The sequence below is a fragment of the Cetorhinus maximus genome, chromosome 11 (assembly GCF_964194155.1).
Source record: "Cetorhinus maximus chromosome 11, sCetMax3.hap1.1, whole genome shotgun sequence".
NCBI classification, from domain to species: domain Eukaryota; kingdom Metazoa; phylum Chordata; class Chondrichthyes; order Lamniformes; family Cetorhinidae; genus Cetorhinus; species Cetorhinus maximus.
In genome coordinates, this window is record NC_135889.1 from 7,228,608 (window position 1) to 7,250,044 (window position 21,437).

At 51.3% G+C, this 21,437-nt stretch overlaps 1 protein-coding gene across 1 annotated transcript in view; it reads left to right on the forward strand.

The window, feature by feature from the left end:
• The window catches only part of LOC144686955 (uncharacterized), a 66,215-nt gene that overhangs the window by 14,673 nt on the left and 30,105 nt on the right, over window positions 1-21,437 (forward strand). The window contains exons 6-14 of the mRNA XM_078552801.1: window positions 1,599-1,708; window positions 3,814-3,913; window positions 4,531-4,613; window positions 5,583-5,682; window positions 6,301-6,383; window positions 7,480-7,558; window positions 11,253-11,763; window positions 19,980-20,064; window positions 21,266-21,358. Of these exons, the coding sequence (XP_078408927.1) occupies window positions 1,599-1,708; window positions 3,814-3,913; window positions 4,531-4,613; window positions 5,583-5,682; window positions 6,301-6,383; window positions 7,480-7,558; window positions 11,253-11,763; window positions 19,980-20,064; window positions 21,266-21,358 (1,244 nt within the window). The remainder of the gene's footprint in view (window positions 1-1,598; window positions 1,709-3,813; window positions 3,914-4,530; window positions 4,614-5,582; window positions 5,683-6,300; window positions 6,384-7,479; window positions 7,559-11,252; window positions 11,764-19,979; window positions 20,065-21,265; window positions 21,359-21,437) is intronic.

Here is a 21,437-nt window from a genome sequence, read left to right on the forward strand (position 1 = left end):
GCTAGAGTATTGCGTGCAGTTCTGGAATCTGCATTTTAGGAAGGATGTGATTGCATTAGAGAGAGTGCAGAGGAGATTTACCAGGATGTTGCCTGGGCTGGAGAGTTTTAGTTATGAGGAGAGATTGGATATACTGGGGTTATTTTCCCTGGAGCAGAGGAGATTGAGGTGGGGACATGATTGAGGTGTATAAAATTATAAGGGGCATAGATAGGGCAGACAAGAAGGAACTTTTCCCCTTGGTGGAGGGATCAATAACCTGGGGGCATATATTTAAGGTAAGGGGCAGGAGGTTTAGAGAGGGCGTGAGGAAGAATTTTTTCACCCAGAGGGTGGTGGGAATCTGGAGCTCACTGCCTGAAAGGGCGGTAGAGGCAGAAACCCTCATAACATGAATCTGGAGCTCACTGCCTGAAAGGGCGGTAGAGGCAGAAACCCTCATAACATTTAAGAAGTATTTGGATGTGCACTTGCGATGCCATGGCATACAAGGCTGTGGGCCTAGTGCTGGAAAATGGGATTAGTATAGCTAGGTACTTGTTTGACCGGCGCAGACTCGATGGGCTGAAGGGCCTTTTTTTTTGTGCTGTAGACCTCTATGTGTATAACATACTTAGATGAAGGGATAGAAAGTGCATTCTTAGCTATGTAGATGGAAGGGTAAAAATTACAATAAGATATTGAGTGTGTAAGTGAATGGGCAAAACTGTGGCAAATGGATTTCAATGAGGCCAGGTGATCCACTTTGGACTTGGGAAAAGGATAGAACAGGATGCTTTCTAACTATGTAAAAAGCTAGAAATTGTGGAAGTCCAAAGAGACTCTGAGGATGGTGGTCAGGTACATAGACCATTAAAATGCCAAGAAGAGGTACAGAAAATAGCCAGAAAGGCTAATGGAATGCTGGCCTTTATATCTCAAGGACTGAATACAAGAGGCTTCAGCTGTACAAAGCCCATTTAGACCACACCTGGAGATACTGTGCTCAGTATCCTGAGCACTTCACCTTAGGAAGGGTATACTGACCTTGGAGGGAATGCAGTGTCGGTTTACCAGAACGATACCTGGACTGCAAGGGTTAAATTAGGAGGAGAGATTAGACAAAAATAGGGTTGTATCCCCTGGATTTTAGAAGGTTAAAGGAGCCAGAGTAGATGGAGAGAAACTCTTTCCACTGGTCGGGGAGTCTAGGGCCTGGGGGCATAATTTAAAAAAATAGAGGCAAATCTTTCGGGAGTGAAATTAAGAAATATTTCTTCGTGCGAAGGACGTGGAAGTTTGGAACTCTCTTCTGTAAATGGCAATTGATACAAAGTCACTTGTTAACTTTAAACCCGAGCTTGAGAGAGTTAGTTAGCAAAGCTGTTTAAGGATGTGGGGCCAAAGGTTGCAGGTCAGCCCATGACCTCACTGATTGACGGAACAGGCCTAAGCAGCTAAATGGCCTCCTCTTTCTGGGTTAGATTGGTTCGCAGAAGCTACAGGTTAGATTGGCTGCAGGGAGTTACAGGCTATTGCCGGGGTTGGATAGGTTAGAGGGAGCGAGAGGTAAGTGTGCTTCAGTGACACCACTGTTTGTAATTTCTGTGCCTTCTCAGCTCCAGGAGCTCGTTCCGTGCGAAGAGCCGATGTGTATCAGAATGTCATCCCAATTTCTGTTCCCTGTCAGGAACAGGAATTTGGCCCCGAACACTTTGAACGAAATCGGGTGGGTATCTCTGACAGTCATTAACAGTGCTGAACCAGCAAAGCCTTGGAAATCTTTATAAATAAATGGTCCGGTTTATAACCTCCCGACCATGCCTTTGCATCTCCTTCTCATTATCATTATACTGAAACTCAGTGGGTGGGTGTGGTTAGTGAGGGCGTGCCTGTGTGTGTGGTTTGTGAGGGCGTGCCTGTGTGTGTGGTTAGTGGGGGCGTGTGTGTGTGTGGTTAGTGGGGGCGTGTGTGTGTGGTTAGTGGGGGCGTGTGTGTGTGTGTGGTTAGTGGGGGCATGTGTGCGTGTGTGTGCGTGGTTAGTGGGGGTGTGTGTGCGTGGTTAGTGGGGGTGTGTGTGTGTGGTTAGTGGGCGTGTGTGTGTGTGTGTGTGGTTAGTGGGGGCATGTGTGTGCGTGGTTAGTGGGGATGTGTGTGCGTGGTTAGTGGGGGTGTGTGTGCGTGGTTAGTGGGTGTGTGTGTGCGTGGTTAGTGGGGGTGTGTGTGCGTGGTTAGTCGGGGTGTATGTGCGTGGTTAGTGGGGGTGTGTGTGCGTGGTTAGTGGGGGTGTGTGTGCGTGGTTAGTGGGGGTGTGTGTGCGTGGTTAGTGGGGGTGTGTGTGCGTGGTTAGTGGGGGTGTGTGTGCGTGGTTAGTGGGGGTGTGTGTGCGTGGTTAGTGGGGGTGTGTGTGCGTGTGTGGTTAGTGAGGATGTGTGTGTGTGGTTAGTGGGCATGTGCGTGTGTGGTTAGTGGGGGTGTGTGTATGTGTGGTTAGCGGGGGTGCGTGTGTGTGTGGGGTTAGTGGGGGTTCGTGTGTGTGGTTAGTGGGGGTGTGTGTGTTGTGGCTAGTGGGGGTTCGTGTGTGTGTAGTTAATGGGGGGGGTTTGTGTGTGGGGTTAGTGGGTGTGTGTGTGTGGCGGGCAGGGGTGTGTGTGGGGGGGGTGTGTGGATCTGTGTGGTGAGCGGGGGGGCGGGTGGGGGGGGATGTGTGTGGCGAGCTGGGGTGGGTGTGCGTGTGTGGCGAGCGGGTGTGTGTGGTGAGTGGATGTGGGGGGTGTGTGTGGATCTGTGTGGTGAGCGGGAGGGGTGGGGTGGGATGTGTGTGGCGATCTGGGGTGTGTGTGGTGAGTGGATGTGGGGGGGTGTGTGGGTCTGTGTGGTGAGCTGGAGGGGATGTGTGTGGCGAGCTGGGGTGGGTGTGCGTGTGTGGCAAGCGGGTGTGTGTGGTGAGTGGATGTGGGGGGGTGTGTGGGTCTGTGTGGTGAGCTGGAGGGGATGTGTGTGGCGAGCTGGGGTGGGTGTGCGTGTGTGGCAAGCGGGGGTGTGTGGTGAGTGGATGTGGGGGTGAGGGGGGGTGGTGAGCAGGGTGGGTGTGGTGAGCAGTTGGGGGGGTGTGATGAGCGGGGGGTGTTGAGCGGGTGGGGGTGTGGGGAGCAGGGGTGTTGAGCGGAGGGGGTTGGTGGTGAGCGCGGGGAGGCGTGGTGAGTGGCGGGGGGGTGTGGTGAGCGCGGGGCGGGTGGTGAGCGGGGCGGGGTGTGGGTGAGCGGGGGTGTGGGTGAGCGGGGGGGTGTGGGTGAGCGGGGGCGTGTGGGGGGTGTGGGTGAGCGGGAGCAGGGGGTGTGGGTGAGCGGGGGTGTGGGTGAGCGGGCGTGTGGGTGAGTGGGAGCAGGGGGTGTGGGTGAGCGTGAGCAGGAGGTGTGGGTGAGCGGGGGTGTGGGTGAGTGGGAGCAGGGGGTGTGGGTGAGCGGGGGTGTGGGTGAGCGGGAGCAGGGGGTGTGGGTGAGCGGGGGCGTGGGTGTGTGGGGGGTGTGGGTGAGCGGGGGTGTGGGTGAGTGGGGGTGTGTGGGTGAGTGGGGGTGTGTGGGGGGTGTGGGTGGGTGGGGGTGTGTGGGGGGTGTGGGTGGGGGTGGAGTGGGTGAGTGGGGGTGGGGGGCGTGGGGTGTGTGGGCGTGTGGTGGGTGATTGGGGGTGGGGTGGGGGGGTGGGGTGTGTGGGTGTGTGTGGGGGGTGGGGGTGAGTGTGGGGTGTGTGGGTGAGTGTGGGGGGTGTGGGCGTGTGCGGTTTCCTGGTTTTCAGCCTGCCGTTAAGTATCTGTCATTTCCACATGCCTTTCAGGGAGTGAGCGCTCTGCTGCCTGTGCGAAGAGGCTGGAACACCAGCCAGTCACTGAGACAACATGTTCACCCAAACTGCCCGAGATCACCAGCGGCCTCAGGTGAGTAACACAACCTGAATCCTGATATTCATCTTGGTACCTGGTCAATGGGAGTAGTTGTCTTTTAGCAACCCCTGTGTTATAGTTCAGGTTGGTGAACAATTTATTTACAATTTAAGGCTTAGAGGGTCATGTCCTACACAAACCTGACACAGAACAGGAGAAACATTCTTTTTCACACGGGGGGGGTTTAGGAGCCTGCCTGTCTTGTGATTTTGGGCTGTTTCCTGTGCCCCGACCACCTCTTGGGCCCAGGTGAGCGCAGACCGACTGCACGCTGGTTATGTTCAGTAAGTTTGAAAATGCACAGCAGATGGTTCAGCACCTGAAACGGGGAGAATGCCTGATGCTTTCAGTGGGACCTCTGAGTAAAGCTGTGGGCTTTCCCAGTCTGGGCCTGCCAGTTTTGCACTGACTGTCCCAGTAAGCAGTGGCGCTAACATGCTCAGCCACTGCCACCTCCGGCGATTGGAGCAGGATCTCCCTCCGAAACCATCGCCCCCCCTTCCCGCGGACCCATTCGCGGGTTTACTCCTCGTCAGCTGGGGATTGACTGAAGGTTTAGTCACAGAGGGAGGTCAGCTGCCCCGCTCACCATGCCTGCTTTTACCTTGTAGCTGAAGAGCATCGTCCAGAGGCATTGAGGGACCCGGTGACTGAGTTGGCCCAGGCTGCAGGAACAGCAAGTGCAGCTCCGCAGGTGAGAGCAGACGCACATTGTTGGGGTTCATGCATGTCATGGGGAGGGGGATCAAACATTGGGACAAAGGTTGAATGAAGTGTGTGTGGTTAGTGGGGGGGTTTGTGTGTGGGGTTAGTGGGTGTGTGTGTGTGTGGTGAGTGGATGTGGGGGGGGTGTGTGGGTCTGTGTGGTGAGCGGGGGGGGATGTGTGTGGTGAGCTGGGGTGTGTGGTGAGTGGATGTGGGGGCGAGAGGGGGTGGTGAGCGGGGGGGTGTGGGTGAGCGGTGGGGGGGTGGTGAACGGTGGGGGGGTGGCGAGCGGAGTGGGGGGAGGTGAGCAGGAGTGGAGGGGTTGAGCGGAGGGGGGGCGGTGGTGAGCGGAGGGGGATGTGAGCAGGGGGGGGTGGTGAGCCGGGGGGGTGCCTGGTGAGCGGGAGCGGAGGGGTTGAACAGAGGTGGGGGGGTGAGCGGGGAGGTGTGGTGAGCGTGAGTGAGGTGGTGAGCGGAGGGGGGGTGTGGTGAGCGGAGGGGGGGTGTGGTGAGCGGATGGGGGGTGTGGGTGATTGGGTGTGGGGTGAGTGGGGGTGGGGTGAGTGTGAGCGGGGAGGGTGGTGAGCGGAGGCGGGGTGGGTGAGTGGAGGTGTGTGGGGGGGGTGTGGGCGTGTGGTGGGTGATTGGGGGTGTGGGTGAGTGGGGTGAGTGGGGGTGAGTGGGGGTGGGGTGTGGGGGTGAGTGGGGGTGGGGTGTGTGGGTGAGTGGGGTGGGGTGTGTGGGTGAGTGGGGGTGGGGTGTGTGGGTGAGTGGGGTGGGGTGTGTGGGTGAGTGGGGTGGGGTGAGTTGGGAGGGGGTGGGGTGGGGTGAGTTGTGGGGGGGTGTGGGCGTGTGGTGGGTGATTGGGGGTGTGGGTGAGTGGGGGGGGTGTGGGCGTGTGTGGTTTCCTGGTTTTCAGCCTGCCGTTAAGTATCTGTCATTTCCACATGCCTTTCAGGGAGTGAGCGCTCTGCTGCCTGTGCGAAGAGGCTGGAACACCAGCCAGTCACTGAGACAACATGTTCACCCAAACTGCCCGAGATCACCAGCGGCCTCAGGTAAGTAACACAACCTGAATCCTGATATTCATCTTGGTACCTGGTCAATGGGAGTAGTTGTCTTTTAGCAACCCCTGTGTTATAGTTCAGGTTGGTGAACAATTTATTTACAATTTAAGGCTTAGAGGGTCATGTCCTACACAAACCTGACACAGAACAGGAGAAACATTCTTTTTCACACGGGGGGGGTTTAGGAGCCTGCCTGTCTTGTGATTTTGGGCTGTTTCCTGTGCCCCGACCACCTCTTGGGCCCAGGTGAGCGCAGACCGACTGCACGCTGGTTATGTTCAGTAAGTTTGAAAATGCACAGCAGATGGTTCAGCACCTGAAACGGGGAGAATACCTGATGCTTTCAGTGGGACCTCTGAGTAAAGCTGTGGGCTTTCCCAGTCTGGGCCTGCCAGTTTTGCACTGACTGTCCCAGTAAGCAGTGGCGCTAACATGCTCAGCCACTGCCACCTCCGGCGATTGGAGCAGGATCTCCCTCCGAAACCATCGCCCCCCCCTTCCCGCGGACCCATTCGCGGGTTTACTCCTCGTCAGCTGGGGATTGACTGAAGGTTTAGTCACAGAGGGAGGTCAGCTGCCCCGCTCACCATGCCTGCTTTTACCTTGTAGCTGAAGAGCATCGTCCAGAGGCATTGAGGGACCCGGTGACTGAGTTGGCCCAGGCTGCAGGAACAGCAAGTGCAGCTCCGCAGGTGAGAGCAGACGCACATTGTTGGGGTTCATGCATGTCATGGGGAGGGGGATCAAACATTGGGACAAAGGTACAAAGGTTGAATGAAGCGTGTGTGTGTGTGTGTGTGTGTGTGTGTGTGTGTGTGTGTGGGTGGGGTGGGAAAATCAAGCAGGGGAAGGAGGGTCGGAGACGGGAGGAGGATCGCATGTGGGGACGGTGCACGTTCGTGGGGTGGGGGGGTCTTTCCGCATAGGGATCGCAATTCCAAGCGTGATCCTGGCAGGTGATTGGATGAAGAGGGGATCACCAGCAAACATCCTGCTGAGACTCGTTCCGGAACTGTGTCCGTGAGACAGCAAGTCGTACCCTAGTGAGAGTCAGCCCCCCTGGGTAAGGTGGGTATTAGAGGCTCATGCCTCCTTTCTGGCCCCCCGCCCCCGGAAGAACTCAGCACTCTCGCCAGTGGCTGAGTAGCTACCTCGCCCCATTAAAAAGCCTGACAACAGGCCTGAGCAAAGAAACACCCCTCGTGAGTCTGAGACGTCGGCTTAGGGCCCGCACCGCAACGGATGATTCATGTGCGTCCTTTGACTAGACTGGTTGGGGCGGGGGGGGGGTACTCCGCTGTGGTCAACCCAGCCCGTATCGGCCAATCAGCTTCACCGCCTGTTCTCCGGTATGGCGCGCCGGTGTTGGCTCAGTGCTCCCGTCTTCGCCGCCTTGACCTTTAGGCCTCTGAGCTGGAAGCTTTGTGGGTTCAAAGGCCATTTGCAAATTTGAGCACAGACTCTAGGCTTGCTGTTTCCCCAGTGCCGGTGCTGAGGGAATGCTGCACTGTCGGAGGTGGCACCTTTCAGATGAGACGTTAAACCACCTTCCCTCGTGGCAGAATTTAGAACATAGCAGGGGACTTCTCCACCCGTGTCCTGCCAATGTTTACCCCTCAACCAACATCCGTAAAACAGCATATCTGCTCACTTATCTGTGGGACTGGCACAAACTGCAATGACTGCACTTCCAAAGTAATGGATTGGCTGTGAAACTCTTCCGGAGGTTGCGAAAGGTGCTATGTAAATGCAAGTCGTTTCTTGTGATGCTGTGCTCTTGTGTTACAGGTTGGGCTGGAGATGTACAGGGTGCAGAGTAGACCCCTTGGCCTCTGTTTAATCATTGATTGTATTGGAACTGATGCAGGTAAGATACTCTTGACCTGGGCTGTGTGGGAGGCCACTGAGTGAAAGTGGTGCTGGGTGACTTGTAGACTGGGTAAGCTCAGCAACAAGATAAAAGCAAAAAACTGCGGATGCTGCAAATCCAAAACCAAAACAAAAATACCTGGAAAAACTCAGCAGGTCTGGCAGCATCGGCGGAGAGGAACACAGTTAACGTTTCGAGTACGTATGACCCTTCAACAGAACTAAGGAAAAATAGAAAAGAGGTGAAATATAAGCTGGTTTAAGGGGGGGTGGGACACGTAGAGCTGGATAGGGGCCAGTGATAGGTGGAGATAACCAAAAGATGTCACAGACAAAAGGACAAAGAGGTGTTGAAGGTGGTGATATTATCTAAGGAATGTGGTAATTAAGGTACAGATAGCCCTAGTGGGGGTGGGATGGGGGGAAGGAATCGAAATAGGCTAAAAGGCAGAGATAAAACAATGGATGGAAATACATTTAAAAATAATGGAAATAGGTGGGAAAAGAAAAAAACTGTATAAATTATTGGAAAAAGGGGGATCGGAAAGGGGGTGGGGATGGAGGAGAGAGTTCATGATCTAAAATTGTTGAACTCAATATTCAGTCCGGAAGGCTGTAAAGTACCTAGTCGGAAGATGAGGTGCTGTTCTTCCAGTTTGCGTTGAGCTTCACTGGAACAATGCAGCAGGCCAAGGACGGACATGTGGGCATGAGAGCAGGGTGGAGTGTTGAAATGGCAAGCGACAGGGAGGTCTGGGTCATGCTTGCGGACAGACCGAAGGTGTTCCGCAAAGTGGTCACCCAGTCTGCGTTTGGTCTCTCCAATGTAAAGGAAACCGCATTGGGAGCAGCGAATGCAGTAGACTAAATTGATGGAAGTGCAAGTGAAATGCTGCTTCACTTGAAAGGAGTGTTTGGGCCCTTGGACGGTGAGGAGAGGGGAAGTAAAGGGGCAGGTGTTGCACCTTCTGCGGTTGTATGGGAAGGTGCCGTGGGAGGGGGTTGAGGTGTAGGGGGTGATGGAGGAGTGGACCAGGGTGTCCCGGAGGGAACGATCCCTGCGGAATACCGCCGGGGGGGGTGAAGGGAAGATGTGTTTGGTGGTGGCATCATGCTGGAGTTGGCGGAAATGGCGGAGGATGATCCTTTGAATGCGGAGGCTGGTGGGGTGATAAGTGAGGACAAGGGGGACCCTATCATGGTTCTGGGAGGGAGAGGAAGGTGTGAGGGCGGATGCACGGGAGATGGGCCGGACACGGTTGAGGGCCCTGTCAACCACCGTGGGTGGAAAACCTCGGTTAAGGAAGAAGGAGGACATGTCAGAGGAACTGTTTTTGAAAGTGGCATCATCAGAACAGATGCGACGGAGGCAAAGGAACTGAGAGAATGGGATGGAGTCCTTACAGGAAGCGGGGTGTGAGGAGCTGTAGTCGAGGTAGCTGTGGGAGTCGGTAGGCTTGTAATGAATATTGGTGGACAGTCTATCACCGGAAATTGAGACAGAGAGGTCAAAGAAGGGAAGGGAAGTGTCAGAGATGGACCATGTGAAAATGATGGAGGGGTGGAAATTGGAAGCAAAATTAATAAATTTTTCCAGATCCAGACGAGAGCATGAAGCAGCACCACAGTGATCATTGATGTACCGGAGAAAGAGTTGTGGGAGGGGGCCGGAGTAGGACTGGAACAAGGAATGTTCCACATACCCCATAAAGAGACAGGCATAACTGGGGCCCACGCGTGTACCCATAGCCACACCTTTTATTTGGAGGAAGTGAGAGGAGTTTAAGGAGAAATTGTTCGGTGAAAGAACAAGTTCAGCCAGACGGAGGAGAGTAGTGGTGGATGGGGATTGTTCGGGCTTCTGTTCGAGGAAGAAGGGGAGAGCCCTCAGAACATCCTGGTGGGGGATGGAGGTGTAGAGGGATTGGACGTCTATGGTGAAGAGGAGGCGGTTGGGGCCAGGGAACTGGAAATTGTTGATATAATGTAGGGTGTCAGAGGAATCGCGGATGTAGGTGGGAAGAGACTGGACAAGGGGAGAGAGAAGGGAGTCAAGATAACGAGAAATGAGTTCCGTGGGGCAGGAACAGGCTGACACGAAGTGTCTGCCGGGACAGTCCTGTTTGTGGATTTTGGGTAGGAGGTAGAAGCGGGCCATCCGAGGTTGGGAGACTATGAGGTTGGAAGCTGTGGAAGGAAGATCTCCAGAGGAGATGAGGTCAGTAACAGTCCTGGAAACAATGGCTTGATGTTCAGTGGTGGGGTCGTGGTCCAGGGAGAGGTAGGAGGAAGTGTCTGCGAGTTGACGCTCAGCATCCGCGAGGTAGAGGTCAGTGCGCCAGACAACAACAGCACCACCCTTGTCAGCAGGTTTGATGACCATGTCAGGGTTGGACCTGAGAGAACGGAGTGCAGTAAGTTCAGAGAGAGACAGATTAGAGTGGGTGAGAGGAGCAGAGAAATTGAGACGACTAATGTCACGCCGACAGTTCTCAATGAAAAGATCAAGAGAAGGTAAGAACCCAGAGCTCAGCAACAATCTGTGCTAACCCAAATCCTTTAACATAATAGGATGACCCAAAGTGCTTCAGATGGCAAGAACTGAAGGTTAGGGGCTTTCTATGGACACCAGATTGGGAAAGAGGATACCGTGTACCATAATATAGAAATAAAATACCGCGGATGCTGGAAATCTGAAACAAAAACAGAAGATGCTGGAAAAACTCAGCAGGTCTGACAGCGTCTTTGGAGAGAAAAACAGAGTAAACGTTTTGAGTCTCCAAGACTCCTGTTCCACAAGGACCAAAGCTGAGGGAATGGAATTTGAGAGCAGCTCACGGATGCAAAAGACAAATTGACATTTTCTCTGTGGCTCTGAGGGAACAGATGTTTTATGGGGGAGGTGTCCCACTATTAGTGACTTCTTCCTCAATACTGTTGTATTTAACCACATTCTCTGTATATTACTCTTCATTCCCTGTATATTACTCTTCATTCCCAGTGTATTACTCCTCATTCCCAGTGTATTACTCCTCATTCCCAGTGTATTATTCCTCATTCCCAGTGTATTACTCCTCATTCCCAGTATATTACTCCTCATTCCCAGTGTATTACTCCTCATTCCCAGTATATTACTCCTCATTCCCAGTGTATTATTCCTCATTCCCAGTGTATTACTCCTCATTCCCAGTGTATTATTCCTCATTCCCAGTGTATTACTCCTCATTCCCAGTATATTACTCCTCATTCTTGTATATTACTCCTCATTCCCTGTGTATTACTCCTCAATCTCAATGTATTACTCCCATTCCCTGTGTATTACTGCTCATTCCATGTATTACTCCCATTCCCTGTGTATTACTCCCATTCCCTGTGTATTACTGCTCATTCCATGTATTACTCCCATTCCCTGTGTATTACTGCTCATTCCATGTATTACTCCCATTCCCTGTGTAATACTCCCCGGTTCCCTGTGTAATACTCCCCGGTTGCCTGTGTATTGCTCCCCGGTTCCCTGTGTATTGCTCCCCGGTTGCCTGTGTATTGCTCCCCGGTTCCCTGTGTATTGCTCCCCGGTTGCCTGTGTATTGCTCCCCGATTCCCTGTGTATTGCTACCCAGTTCCCTTGTGTATTGCTCCCCGGTTCCCTGTGTATTGACTTTGTCCCCTGGTTCTCGGTTGGGCTGTTCCAGATTTATTGAAGGAAACGTTCGAGGCGCTGCAGTTCCGGGTGGACCTCCACTTGCACGTCGAGCTGGATGAGCTGAAGCGGATTCTGAGGGAAACCTCCCAGCGGGAGGACCTGGCTGCCCTCGACTGTTTTGTGTGTTGCATCGTGAGTCGAGGGACAGTGGAAAGTGTGCTGGCGATCGATGGGAACATCCCCGGCCTCTCGTTTGACCAAATCCAGCAGTATTTCAAGGGGCAGAACTGCCGGGCCCTGCTGGGGAAGCCCAGGCTGTTCTTTGTTCAGGATTTCCTCACGACCACAGCAGACACTGAGGATGAATTGGAGACGGACATTGTCTGGCGCAATGGAGGGGCGGTACAAGCTGACAGCCGTGTCTGGAAGGAAGTGGTTCCACAGGAAGCAGACATCTTGTGGAGTTGCTGCCGGGTGTCTGAGCAGCTGCTCCTCCAGACACCCCAACAACCATCGTCATTCGTGCACGCGCTGTCAGATTGTCTGCAGGCACGTCACAGGTGAGTACCGGAGAGCCATGAGGTACAGCAACTAAACCCAGAGCGTCCCCCGGTTACGGGTAAACCCAGAGCCTCCAGGTTACGGGTAAACCCAGAGCTCCCCAGGATAACAGGAAAACCCAGAGCCCCTCGGTTACGGGTAAACCCAGAGCCCCCCCGGTTACGGGTAAACCCAAAGCTCCCAGGTCGCAGGTAAACCCCGACCCCCCCACCTCCCCACCCCCTATCGTGGGTGAACCCCGAGCCCTCACCACAGGTTTGGCAGGCTGGGGGCAGCTTTTTCTTTTCACAAGATGTGGGCGTCGCTGGCTGGGCCAGCATTTATTGCCCATCCCTAGTTGCCCTTGAGAAGGTGATGGTGGTGAGCTGCCTTCTTGAGCCGCTGCAGTCCCTGTGGTGTAGGTACACCCACAGTGCTATTAGGGAGGGAGTTCCAGGATTTTGACCCAGCGACAGTGAAGGATATATTTCCAAGTCAGGTTGGTGAGTGACTTGGAGGGGAACTTCCAGGTGGTGGTGTTCCCATGTGTTTGCTGCCCTTGTCCTTCTGGATGGTAGTGGTCATGGGTTTGGAAGGTTCTGCTTAAGGAGTCTTGACGAGTTCCTGCAATGCAGATGGTACACACACTGCTGCTACTGTGCTTCAGCGGTGGAGAGAGCCCTGGCATAACTGGAGTCAATGGGAACAGGGGGAAACTCTCCGCTGGTTGGGGTCATACCTAGCAAAATGAAAGATGGTTGTGGTTGTTGGAGGTCAGTCACCTCAGTTCCAGGACATCACTGCAGGAGTTCCTCAGGGTAGTGTCTTAGGCCCAACCATCTTCAGCTGCTTCATCAATGACTTTCCCTCCATCATAAGGTCAGAAGTGAGGATGTTTGCTGATGATTGCAAAGTGTTCAGCACCATTCACGACTCTTCAGATTTGAAGTAGTCCATGTCCAAATGCAGCAAGACCTGGACAATACCCAGGCTTGGGCTGACAAGTGGCAAGTAACATTTGCGCCACATAAGTGCCAGGCAATGACCAGTTCCAACAAGAGAGAATCCAAACAAGAATGGGGTGCCAACCAAGTGGGCTGTTTTGTCCTGGATGGTGTCGAGCTTCTTGAGTGTTGTTGGAGCTGCACTCATCCAAGCAAGTGGACAATATTCCATGACTTGTGCCTTGTAGATGGCAGACAGGCTTTGGGGAGTCAGGAGATGAGTTACTCATCACAGGATTCCCAGCCTCTGACCTGCTCTTGTAGCCACAGTATTTATGTGGCTAGTCCAGTTCAGTTTCTGGTCAATGGTAACCCCCAGGATGTTGGTAGTGGGGGATTCAGCGATGGTAATGCCATTGAATGTCAAGGGGCGATGGTTGGATTCTGTTGTTGCCTGGTCATGCCTGGCACTTATGTGGCACGAATGTTACTTGTCACTTGTCAGCCCAAGCCTGGATATTGTCCAGGTCTTGCTGCATTTGGACACGGACTGCTTCAGTATCTGAGGATTCATGAATGGTGCTGAACATTGTGCAATCATCAGCGATCACCCCCACTTCTGACCTCATGATGGAAGGAAGGTCATTGATGAAGCAGCTGAAGATGGTTGGGCCAAGGACACGACCCTGAGGAACTCCTACAGTGATGTCCAGGAGCTGAGATGATTGACCTCCAACAACCACAACCATCTTCCTTTGTGCTAGGTATGACTCCAACCAGCAGAGAGTTTTCCCCCTGATTCCCATTGACTCCAGTTTTGCTAGGGCTCCTTGATGCCACACTTGGCCAAATGCTGCCTTGATATCAAGGGCAGTCGCTCTCACCTCACCTCGGGAGTTCAGCTCTTTTGTCCATGTTTGAACCAAGGCTGTAATGAGGTCAGGAACTGAGTGACCCTGGCGGAACCCAAACTGAGCGTCAGTGAGCAGGTTATTGCTAAGCAAGTGCCGCTTGATAGCACTGTTGATGACCCCTTCCACTACTTTACTGATGATCGAGAGTAGCCTGATGGGGCGGTAATTGGCCGGGTTGGATTTGTCCTGCATTTTGTATACAGGACATACCTGGGCAATTTTCCACATAGCTGGGTAAATGCCAACGTTGTAGCTGTACTGGAACAGCTTGGCTAGGGGCGCGGCAAGTTCTGGAGCAGAAGTAAGTCTTCAGTGCTATTGCTGGAATGTTGTCAGGGCCCAGAGCCTTTGCACTAACCAGTGCCTTCAGCTGTTTCTTGACATCATGTGGAGTGAATTGAATTGGCTGAAGACTGGCATCTGTGATGCTGGGGACCTCCAGAGGAGGCTTAGATGAGGTCCAGTGTGGAAAAGTATGAAGTACTATATTGAGGTAAGCGTAGAAACTCATTTTAAATGGTGAAATGTCCAATGAAGTCGAGGAGCAGAGGCAACAAAGGTACAGGAGAGGGCCATTCAGCCCCTCCAGCCTGTTCTGCCATTCGGTAGCACAGGGGTTAAAAAAAAGCATTGGAATCCTTGGCTTTATTAATAGAGCAATAGAGTACAAAAATCAGAAAGTCATATTAAGCCCATTATAAAACACTGACCGGGCCTCAGCTGGAGGATTGTGTTCAGTTCTAAGCACTTCACTTTAGGAAAGATGCCAAGGAGTTAGAGAGGGTACCGTGGAGATTTGGTGTGCTGTAACAGTGTGAGATTCAGATGTTTGTTGAGCAAGTGCCACCGTTTGTGTCTCAGCTGTTTCCTCTCTCTCTCTCTCTTGCCGTCTCTCGCTCTCTAGGTGTGATTTGATATCGATGCTGACTGAGGTGAACAGGCAAACGATGCTGAGAAACCGTCAACTGACCAGTGAGGAGCCTGCCCCCCTGGTCCTCCGACACACCCTGAGGAAGAAGCTCATCTTTCCCTGAGGGGCACTCTCAGCTATCACATTATTCACATTAGATCACAAGATGAAACTGTCTTCACCGCTACACGAGCAATCTCCTAACAATGGTGCCTGAGCACCTAAACAAGCATGGCTTGAGGCTCAATCAGGAGAGGAGAATCAGATCGACTGAGGGATCTAGGCTGGGCAAGTGGGATCTTGGAGCAGGGTAGAGGGACCAAGGCAGGGAAAGATCTAGAGTGGGGTAGAGGGAATAAGGCAGGGAGGGATCTAGACCAGGGTGAAGAGATTAAGGCCAGGAAGGATCTAGACTGTAGTGGAGGGATTAAGGCAGGGAGGGATCAAGACCAGGGTAGAGGGATTAATGCAGGCAGAGAGCTAGACCAGGGTAGGGGGATTAACACAAGAAGAGACATAGATGTAGGGGGCTTAAGCCAGAGAGGAATCGAGAGCAGGTTAGGGGGATTAGCACAGGGAGAGATATAGACCGGGGTAGGGGGATTAACGTAGGGAGGGATCTAGACCGAGGTAGGGGATTAACGTAGGGAGGGATCTAGACCGAGGTAGGGGATTAACGTAGGGAGGGATCTGGACCAAGGTAGGAGATTAACGTAGGGATTGATCTAGACCGAGGTAGGGAATTAATGTAGGGAGGGACCTAGTCCGAGGTAAGGGATTAATATAGGGAGGGACCTAGACCAAGGCAGGGGGAATTAACGTAGGGATTGATCTAGACTGAGGTAGGGAATTAATGTAGGGAGGGACCTAGACCGAGGTAGGGGATTAACGTAAGGAGGGACCTACACTGAGGTAGGGGATTAACGTAGGGAGGGATCTAGACTGAGGTAGGAGATTAACGTAGGGATTGATCTAGACCGAGGTAGGGGGATTAACGTAGGGAAGGACATAGACCGAGGTAGGGGATTAATGTAGGGAGGGATCTAGACCGAGGCAGGGGATTAACGTAGGAAGGGGTCTAGACCAAGGTAGGGGATTAACGTAGGGAGGGATCTAGACCGAGATAGAGGATTAATGTAGCGATTGATCTAGACTGAGGTAGGGGATTAATGCTGGGAGGGATCTTGACCAAGGTAGGGGATTAACGTAGGGAGGGATCTAGACCAAGGTAGGGGATTAATGTAGGGAGGGATCTAGACAGAGGTAGGGGATTAATATAGGGAGGGATCTAGACCAGGGTAGAGGGGGATTAATGCAGGGAGGGACCTAGACCAGGGTAGGGGGCTTAAGGCAGGGAGGGATCTATTGTGGGGTTGGGGGATTAATGCAGGGAGGGATTTAGACTGGGATAGGGGGATTAATGTAGGGAGGGATCTAGACCAGGGAGAGATCCAGACACACTATGGCAGGGAGAGGTTAAGGAATGTTGTGTGGGTTATTGGAAGCCTAGAATGCTGTATTGCGCTTCATCACTTAATAAAATATTTTACTTAATGTGTTCACTTTGAAGTCTTGCAGATATCACCGTCACCATTGTATTTTCCAATTCTGGGCCCTAATGGAGCCTTTTTACGTTATCTATTAAGTATCCCAGAGTGTGATTATATGTCGTGTAGACAGTAAGACATTGCTGGAGTACCGGCTGCAATTCTGGGCCATGGTACCTTGACACCTGGGTATGGACTACAATTCTGGCTACTGCTGTGGCCTGGAATTGATAAGAAATAGGAGCACTAGTATCCTATTCTGCTCCTCAAGCCCGCTCTGCCGTTCAATAAGATCATGGCTGATCTTCCACCTCAACTGCATTTTCCTGCCCTCTCCCCATGTCCCTTGATTCCCCTCGTGCCCAAAAATCACAATTTGATCACAAGCTTGAATATACTCAACGTCTGATCATCCACAGCCCCCTGGGATGAAGAGTTCCAAAGATTCACCAACCCTCTTGAGTGAAGAAATTTCTCCCCATCTCAGTCCTAAAGGGCTGCCCCTTTATCCTGAGATTGTGACCCCCCTAGCTCTAGTCTCTCCAGTAAGTGGAATGTTACCCCTAAGAATTTCAAAGAGATCATTTTCCTGAACCCCAGAGAATATAGATCTAGTCTACTCCATCTCTCCTCATTGGACAATCTGCTCATCCCAGGAGTCAATCTAGCAAACCATCATTGCACCTCCTCCAACGTAAGTATATCCTTGCTGAGAGAAGGGGACTAACATTTTATACACTGTACACTAGGCATGGCCTCACAAAATACCTACATTATTGCAGGAAAACTTGCTTATTTTTATATTTTGATCTCCTTGCAATAAAGGCTAACACACCATTTGCCTTCCTAATTGCTTACTCTGGGGGAGATGGGACCTGTACAGGCCGGATGGGTTGTGTCTAAACAGCCGGTACTGAGTTCCTTGTGGGGCAATTTGCTGGTGCGATTGGGGAGGGTTTAAAACTAACTTGACAGGAGTGTGGGAACCAGGAGGTAATACCAAAGAGGAATACCAAGGTGCACAAGAGTACTGGGACAGATAGCTAGCACTAGAATAGGGAATAGTAAGTTATTAGGTGAGTTCAGAGTAAGGGAGACTGTAATAGACTCTAAATCAGGGTTACTGCGAATGCACAGCGTGTGAGTAATAAGATTGGTGAGTTACAGGCACAGATTACCATATGATATGGCAATAACAGATCTGGCTCAAAGGCAGGACTGGGTATTAAATGTTCCTGGATGCAAGGAATTCAAGGAAGATAAGAAAAGCAGTGACAGTCTTAATTAAGGAGAACATTGCAGTGCTGGAGAAAGAGAGAGGAAGTCCCAGCGGGGTCAAGGACAAAATCTATTTGGCTAGAGGTAAGGAACACAAAAGGTACAATTACATTGCTCAGCCTATAGGTCACCAACTAGTGGGAAAGATGTAGAGGAACAAACTTGCGAGGAAATTACAAAAAGGTGCAAGAATTATAGTTACAATGGAGGACTTTAGTTACCTGAATATAGACTGGGATGGTAGTAGTGTGAAGGGCAAGAGTCCCTAAGTGTGTTCAGGAGAATTTTCTACAGTCTGTTTCCAGTCCAATGAGAAAGGAGGCACTGCTAGACCTGTTATTTGGGAATGAGGTGGCCCAAATGGATCAAATGACAGTAGCAGAACATTTAGGGGACAGCGATCATTGTATCATAAGGTTTAGGCTGACTATGGAGGAGAGCAATGAGTAATCCAGAGTAAGAATAATTAACTGGAGGAAAGCCAACTTCATTGGGGTGAGAATGTATCTGACCCATATAAACTGGAATCAAAGATTAGTAGGCAAAACTGTAACTGAACAATGGGCTGCCTTTAAAGAGATAGTTTGGGCACAGTCAAGGTACATTCCCACCAAGGAGGGCAAAGAAATCCAGAGCTCCCTGGATGATGAAAGAGATAGAAATTAAGATGAAGAAGAAAAAGTGTAACAGATGTCAGGTGGATAATACAACCGAGAACCAGGCTGAATATAGAAGGTTCAGGGGGAAAGTGACAAAGCAAATTAGGGAAGCTAAGAGAGAGTATGAAAAGAGACTGGCAGCTAACATAAAAGGGAATCTCAAGATTTTCAATAGGCATATAGATAATAAAAGGAGTGGGGCCAATCAAGGACCAAAAAAGGGGGTTTATGCATGGAGGCAGAGGGCATGGTGGAGGTTTAATGATTACTTCGCATCTGTCTTTACCAAGAAAGAAGATGCTACCCAGGTCATAGTGAGAGAGAAGGTAATTCAGCCACTTGAAGGATTTAAAATGGTTAACGAGGAGATATTGGATAGGCTGTCTGTACTTAAAGTTGATAAGGCACCAGGATTGGGTGAGATGCATCCAAGGATACTGAGTGAAGTGAGAATGGAAATGACAGAGGTACTGGCCATAATTTTTCAATCTTCCTTAGACTCAGGGGTGGTGCCAGACAACTGGAGAATTGCAAATGTTACCACCTTGTTCAAAAGGTGTAAACAAAAGCTCAACAACAATAGGCCAGTTAGTTTAACTTCAGTTGTAGGGAAGTTTCTAGAAATAATAATTTGGGACAAAATTAATAGCCACTTGGGCAAAAGTGGGTTAATTAAGGAAAGCCAGCATGGATTTGTTAAGGGCAAATCATGTTTAACTTGCTGGAGTTTCTTTGCTGAGGTGAAAGAGAGGGTTGATGAAGGTAATGCTGTTGATATGGTGCACATGGACTTCCGAAAGGCATTTGATACAGTGTTATACAACAGACCTGTGAGCAAAGTTAGAGCTCATGGAATAAAAGGGAAAGTAGTGACATGAATATGAAATTGGCCAAGTGACAGGAAACAGAGACTATTGTTTAATGGATGTTTTTTGACTAAGGAAGGTTTGTAGTGGAGTTCCCCAGGGGTCGGTGTTGGGACCCTTGCTTTTCCTGATATATATTAATGACCTAGACCTTGGCGGACAGGGCACAATTTCAAAGTTTGTGGATGATACAAAACTCAGAAGCATTGTGAACTATGAGGAGGATAGTGTAGGACAAAAAGGACATAGACAAGTTGGTGGAATGGGCAGACAAGTGGCAGATGAAATTCAACGCAGAGAAATGTGGAGTGATTCATTTTGGCAGGAAGAACATGGAAAGACAATATAACATAAAGGCTACAATTCTAAAGGGGGTGCAGGACCAGAGGGACCTGGGTGTATGTGTGCATAAGTCATTAAAGGTGGTAGGATGGGTTGAGAGAGTGGTTAATAAAGCAATACAGTATCCTGAGCTTTATTAATAGGGGCATAGAGTACAAGAGTAATGAGGTTATGTTGAACTTGTATAAGACACTGATTCAGCCTCAGCTGGAGTATTGTGCCCAGTTCTGGGTGTCACACCTTGGGAAGGATGTGAAGACATTAGAGAGGGTGCAGAAAAGTTTCACAAGAATGGTTCCAGGGATGAGGAACTTCAGTTAAGTAGATAGATTGGAGAAGTTGGGATCATTTTCCTTGGAGAAGATAAGGTTGAGAAGAGATCTGATAGAGGTGTTCAAAATCATGATGGGTGTGGACAGAGTAGATAGGGAGAAATTTCCCATTGGCAGAAGGACTGAGAATGAGAGGGCCCGGATTTAAGGTAATTGGCAAAAAAAAAGCAATGGAGGCATGAGGAGAAACTTTTTCATGTAGGGAGTGGTTAAGGTCCGGAAGGTGCTGCCTGAGAGTGTGGGGGAGGGAGGTCCAATCAAGGCATTCAAGAGAAAACTGGATTGTTATCTGCAAATGAAGAATGTGCAGGGTTAGGGGGAGAAGTAGGGGAGAAGCACTAGGTGCTTTGCTCAGTGGGGGAGCGGGTGCTGACATGATGGGCTAAATGGCCTGTGATTCTGGGTATTTGCATTGTTTTGGGAGTATTTGCCCTATGTTTTCAGGGTAGTTACACAGTTTGGGGTGTATTTGCCCTATGTTTTCAGGGTAGTTACACAGTTTGGGGTGTATTTGCCCCGTGTTCTCGGGGTAAGTTACACAGTTTGGGGTGTATTTGCCCCGTGTTCTCGGGGTAAGTTACACAGTCTGGGGTGTATTTGCCCCGTGTTTTCCGGGTATTTACACAGTTTGGGGTGTATTTGCCCCGTGTTTTAGGGGTAAGTTACACAGTTTGGGGCGTATTTGCCCCGTGTTTTCGGGGTAGTTACACAGTTTGGGGTGTATTTGCCCCGTGTTTTCGGGGTAGTTACACAGTTTGGGGTGTATTTGCCCCGTGTTCTCGGGGTAAGTTACAGTTTGGGGTGTATTTGCCCCGTGTTCTCGGGGTAAGTTACACAGTTTGGGGTGTATTTGCCCCGTGTTCTCGGGGTAAGTTACACAGTCTGGGGTGTATTTGCCCCGTGTTTTCCGGGTATTTACACAGTTTGGGGTGTATTTGCCCCGTGTTTTAGGGGTAAGTTACACAGTTTGGGGCGTATTTGCCCCATGTTTTCGGGGTAGTTACACAGTTTGGGGTGTATTTGCCCCGTGTTTTAGGGGTAAGTTACACAGTTTGGGGCGTATTTGCCCCGTGTTTTCCGGGTATTTACACAGTTTGGGGTGTATTTGCCCCGTGTTTTCGGGGTAAGTTACACAGTTTGGGGTGTATTTGCCCCGTGTTCTCGGGGTAAGTTACACAGTTTGGGGTGTATTTGCCCCGTGTTCTCGGGGTAAGTTACACAGTTTGGGGTGTATTTGCCCCGTGTTTTCCGGGTATTTACACAGTTTGGGGTGTATTTGCCCCGTGTTCTCGGGGTAAGTTACACAGTTTGGGGTGTATTTGCCCCGTGTTCTCGGGGTAAGTTACACAGTTTGGGGTGTATTTGTCCCGTGTTCTCGGGGTAAGTTACACAGTTTGGGGTGTATTTGCCCCGTGTTTTCCGGGTATTTACACAGTTTGGGGTGTATTTGCCCCGTGTTTTCCGGGTATTTACACAGTTTGGGGTGTATTTGCCCCGTGTTCTCGGGGTAAGTTACACAGTTTGGGGTGTATTTGCCCCGTGTTCTCGGGGTAAGTTACACAGTTTGGGGTGTATTTGCCCCGTGTTTTCCGGGTATTTACACAGTTTTCGGGGTATTTGCCCCGTGTTTTCCGGGTATTGACTCAGGTTACGGGGTATTTACACTGCGCTCTCTGGCTGCCCGGGGGATTTCCCGGAGCCCTGGGCAGCCGCAGTGACTCAGCGCCCAGGCACCGAACAACCCAACATTTCCGCATCCGCCGAGGCCCAGATCCGCCGATCCTGGCTGGAGGCTGCGCCGACACCGCCGGACCTGCTCCCAGGTCAGTGCCGCTCCGCAGCCGCTGCCCGAACACAGGGTCCGGTCCCGGGGTCATTCCCCTCCCGGCCTGTCCCCCAGTC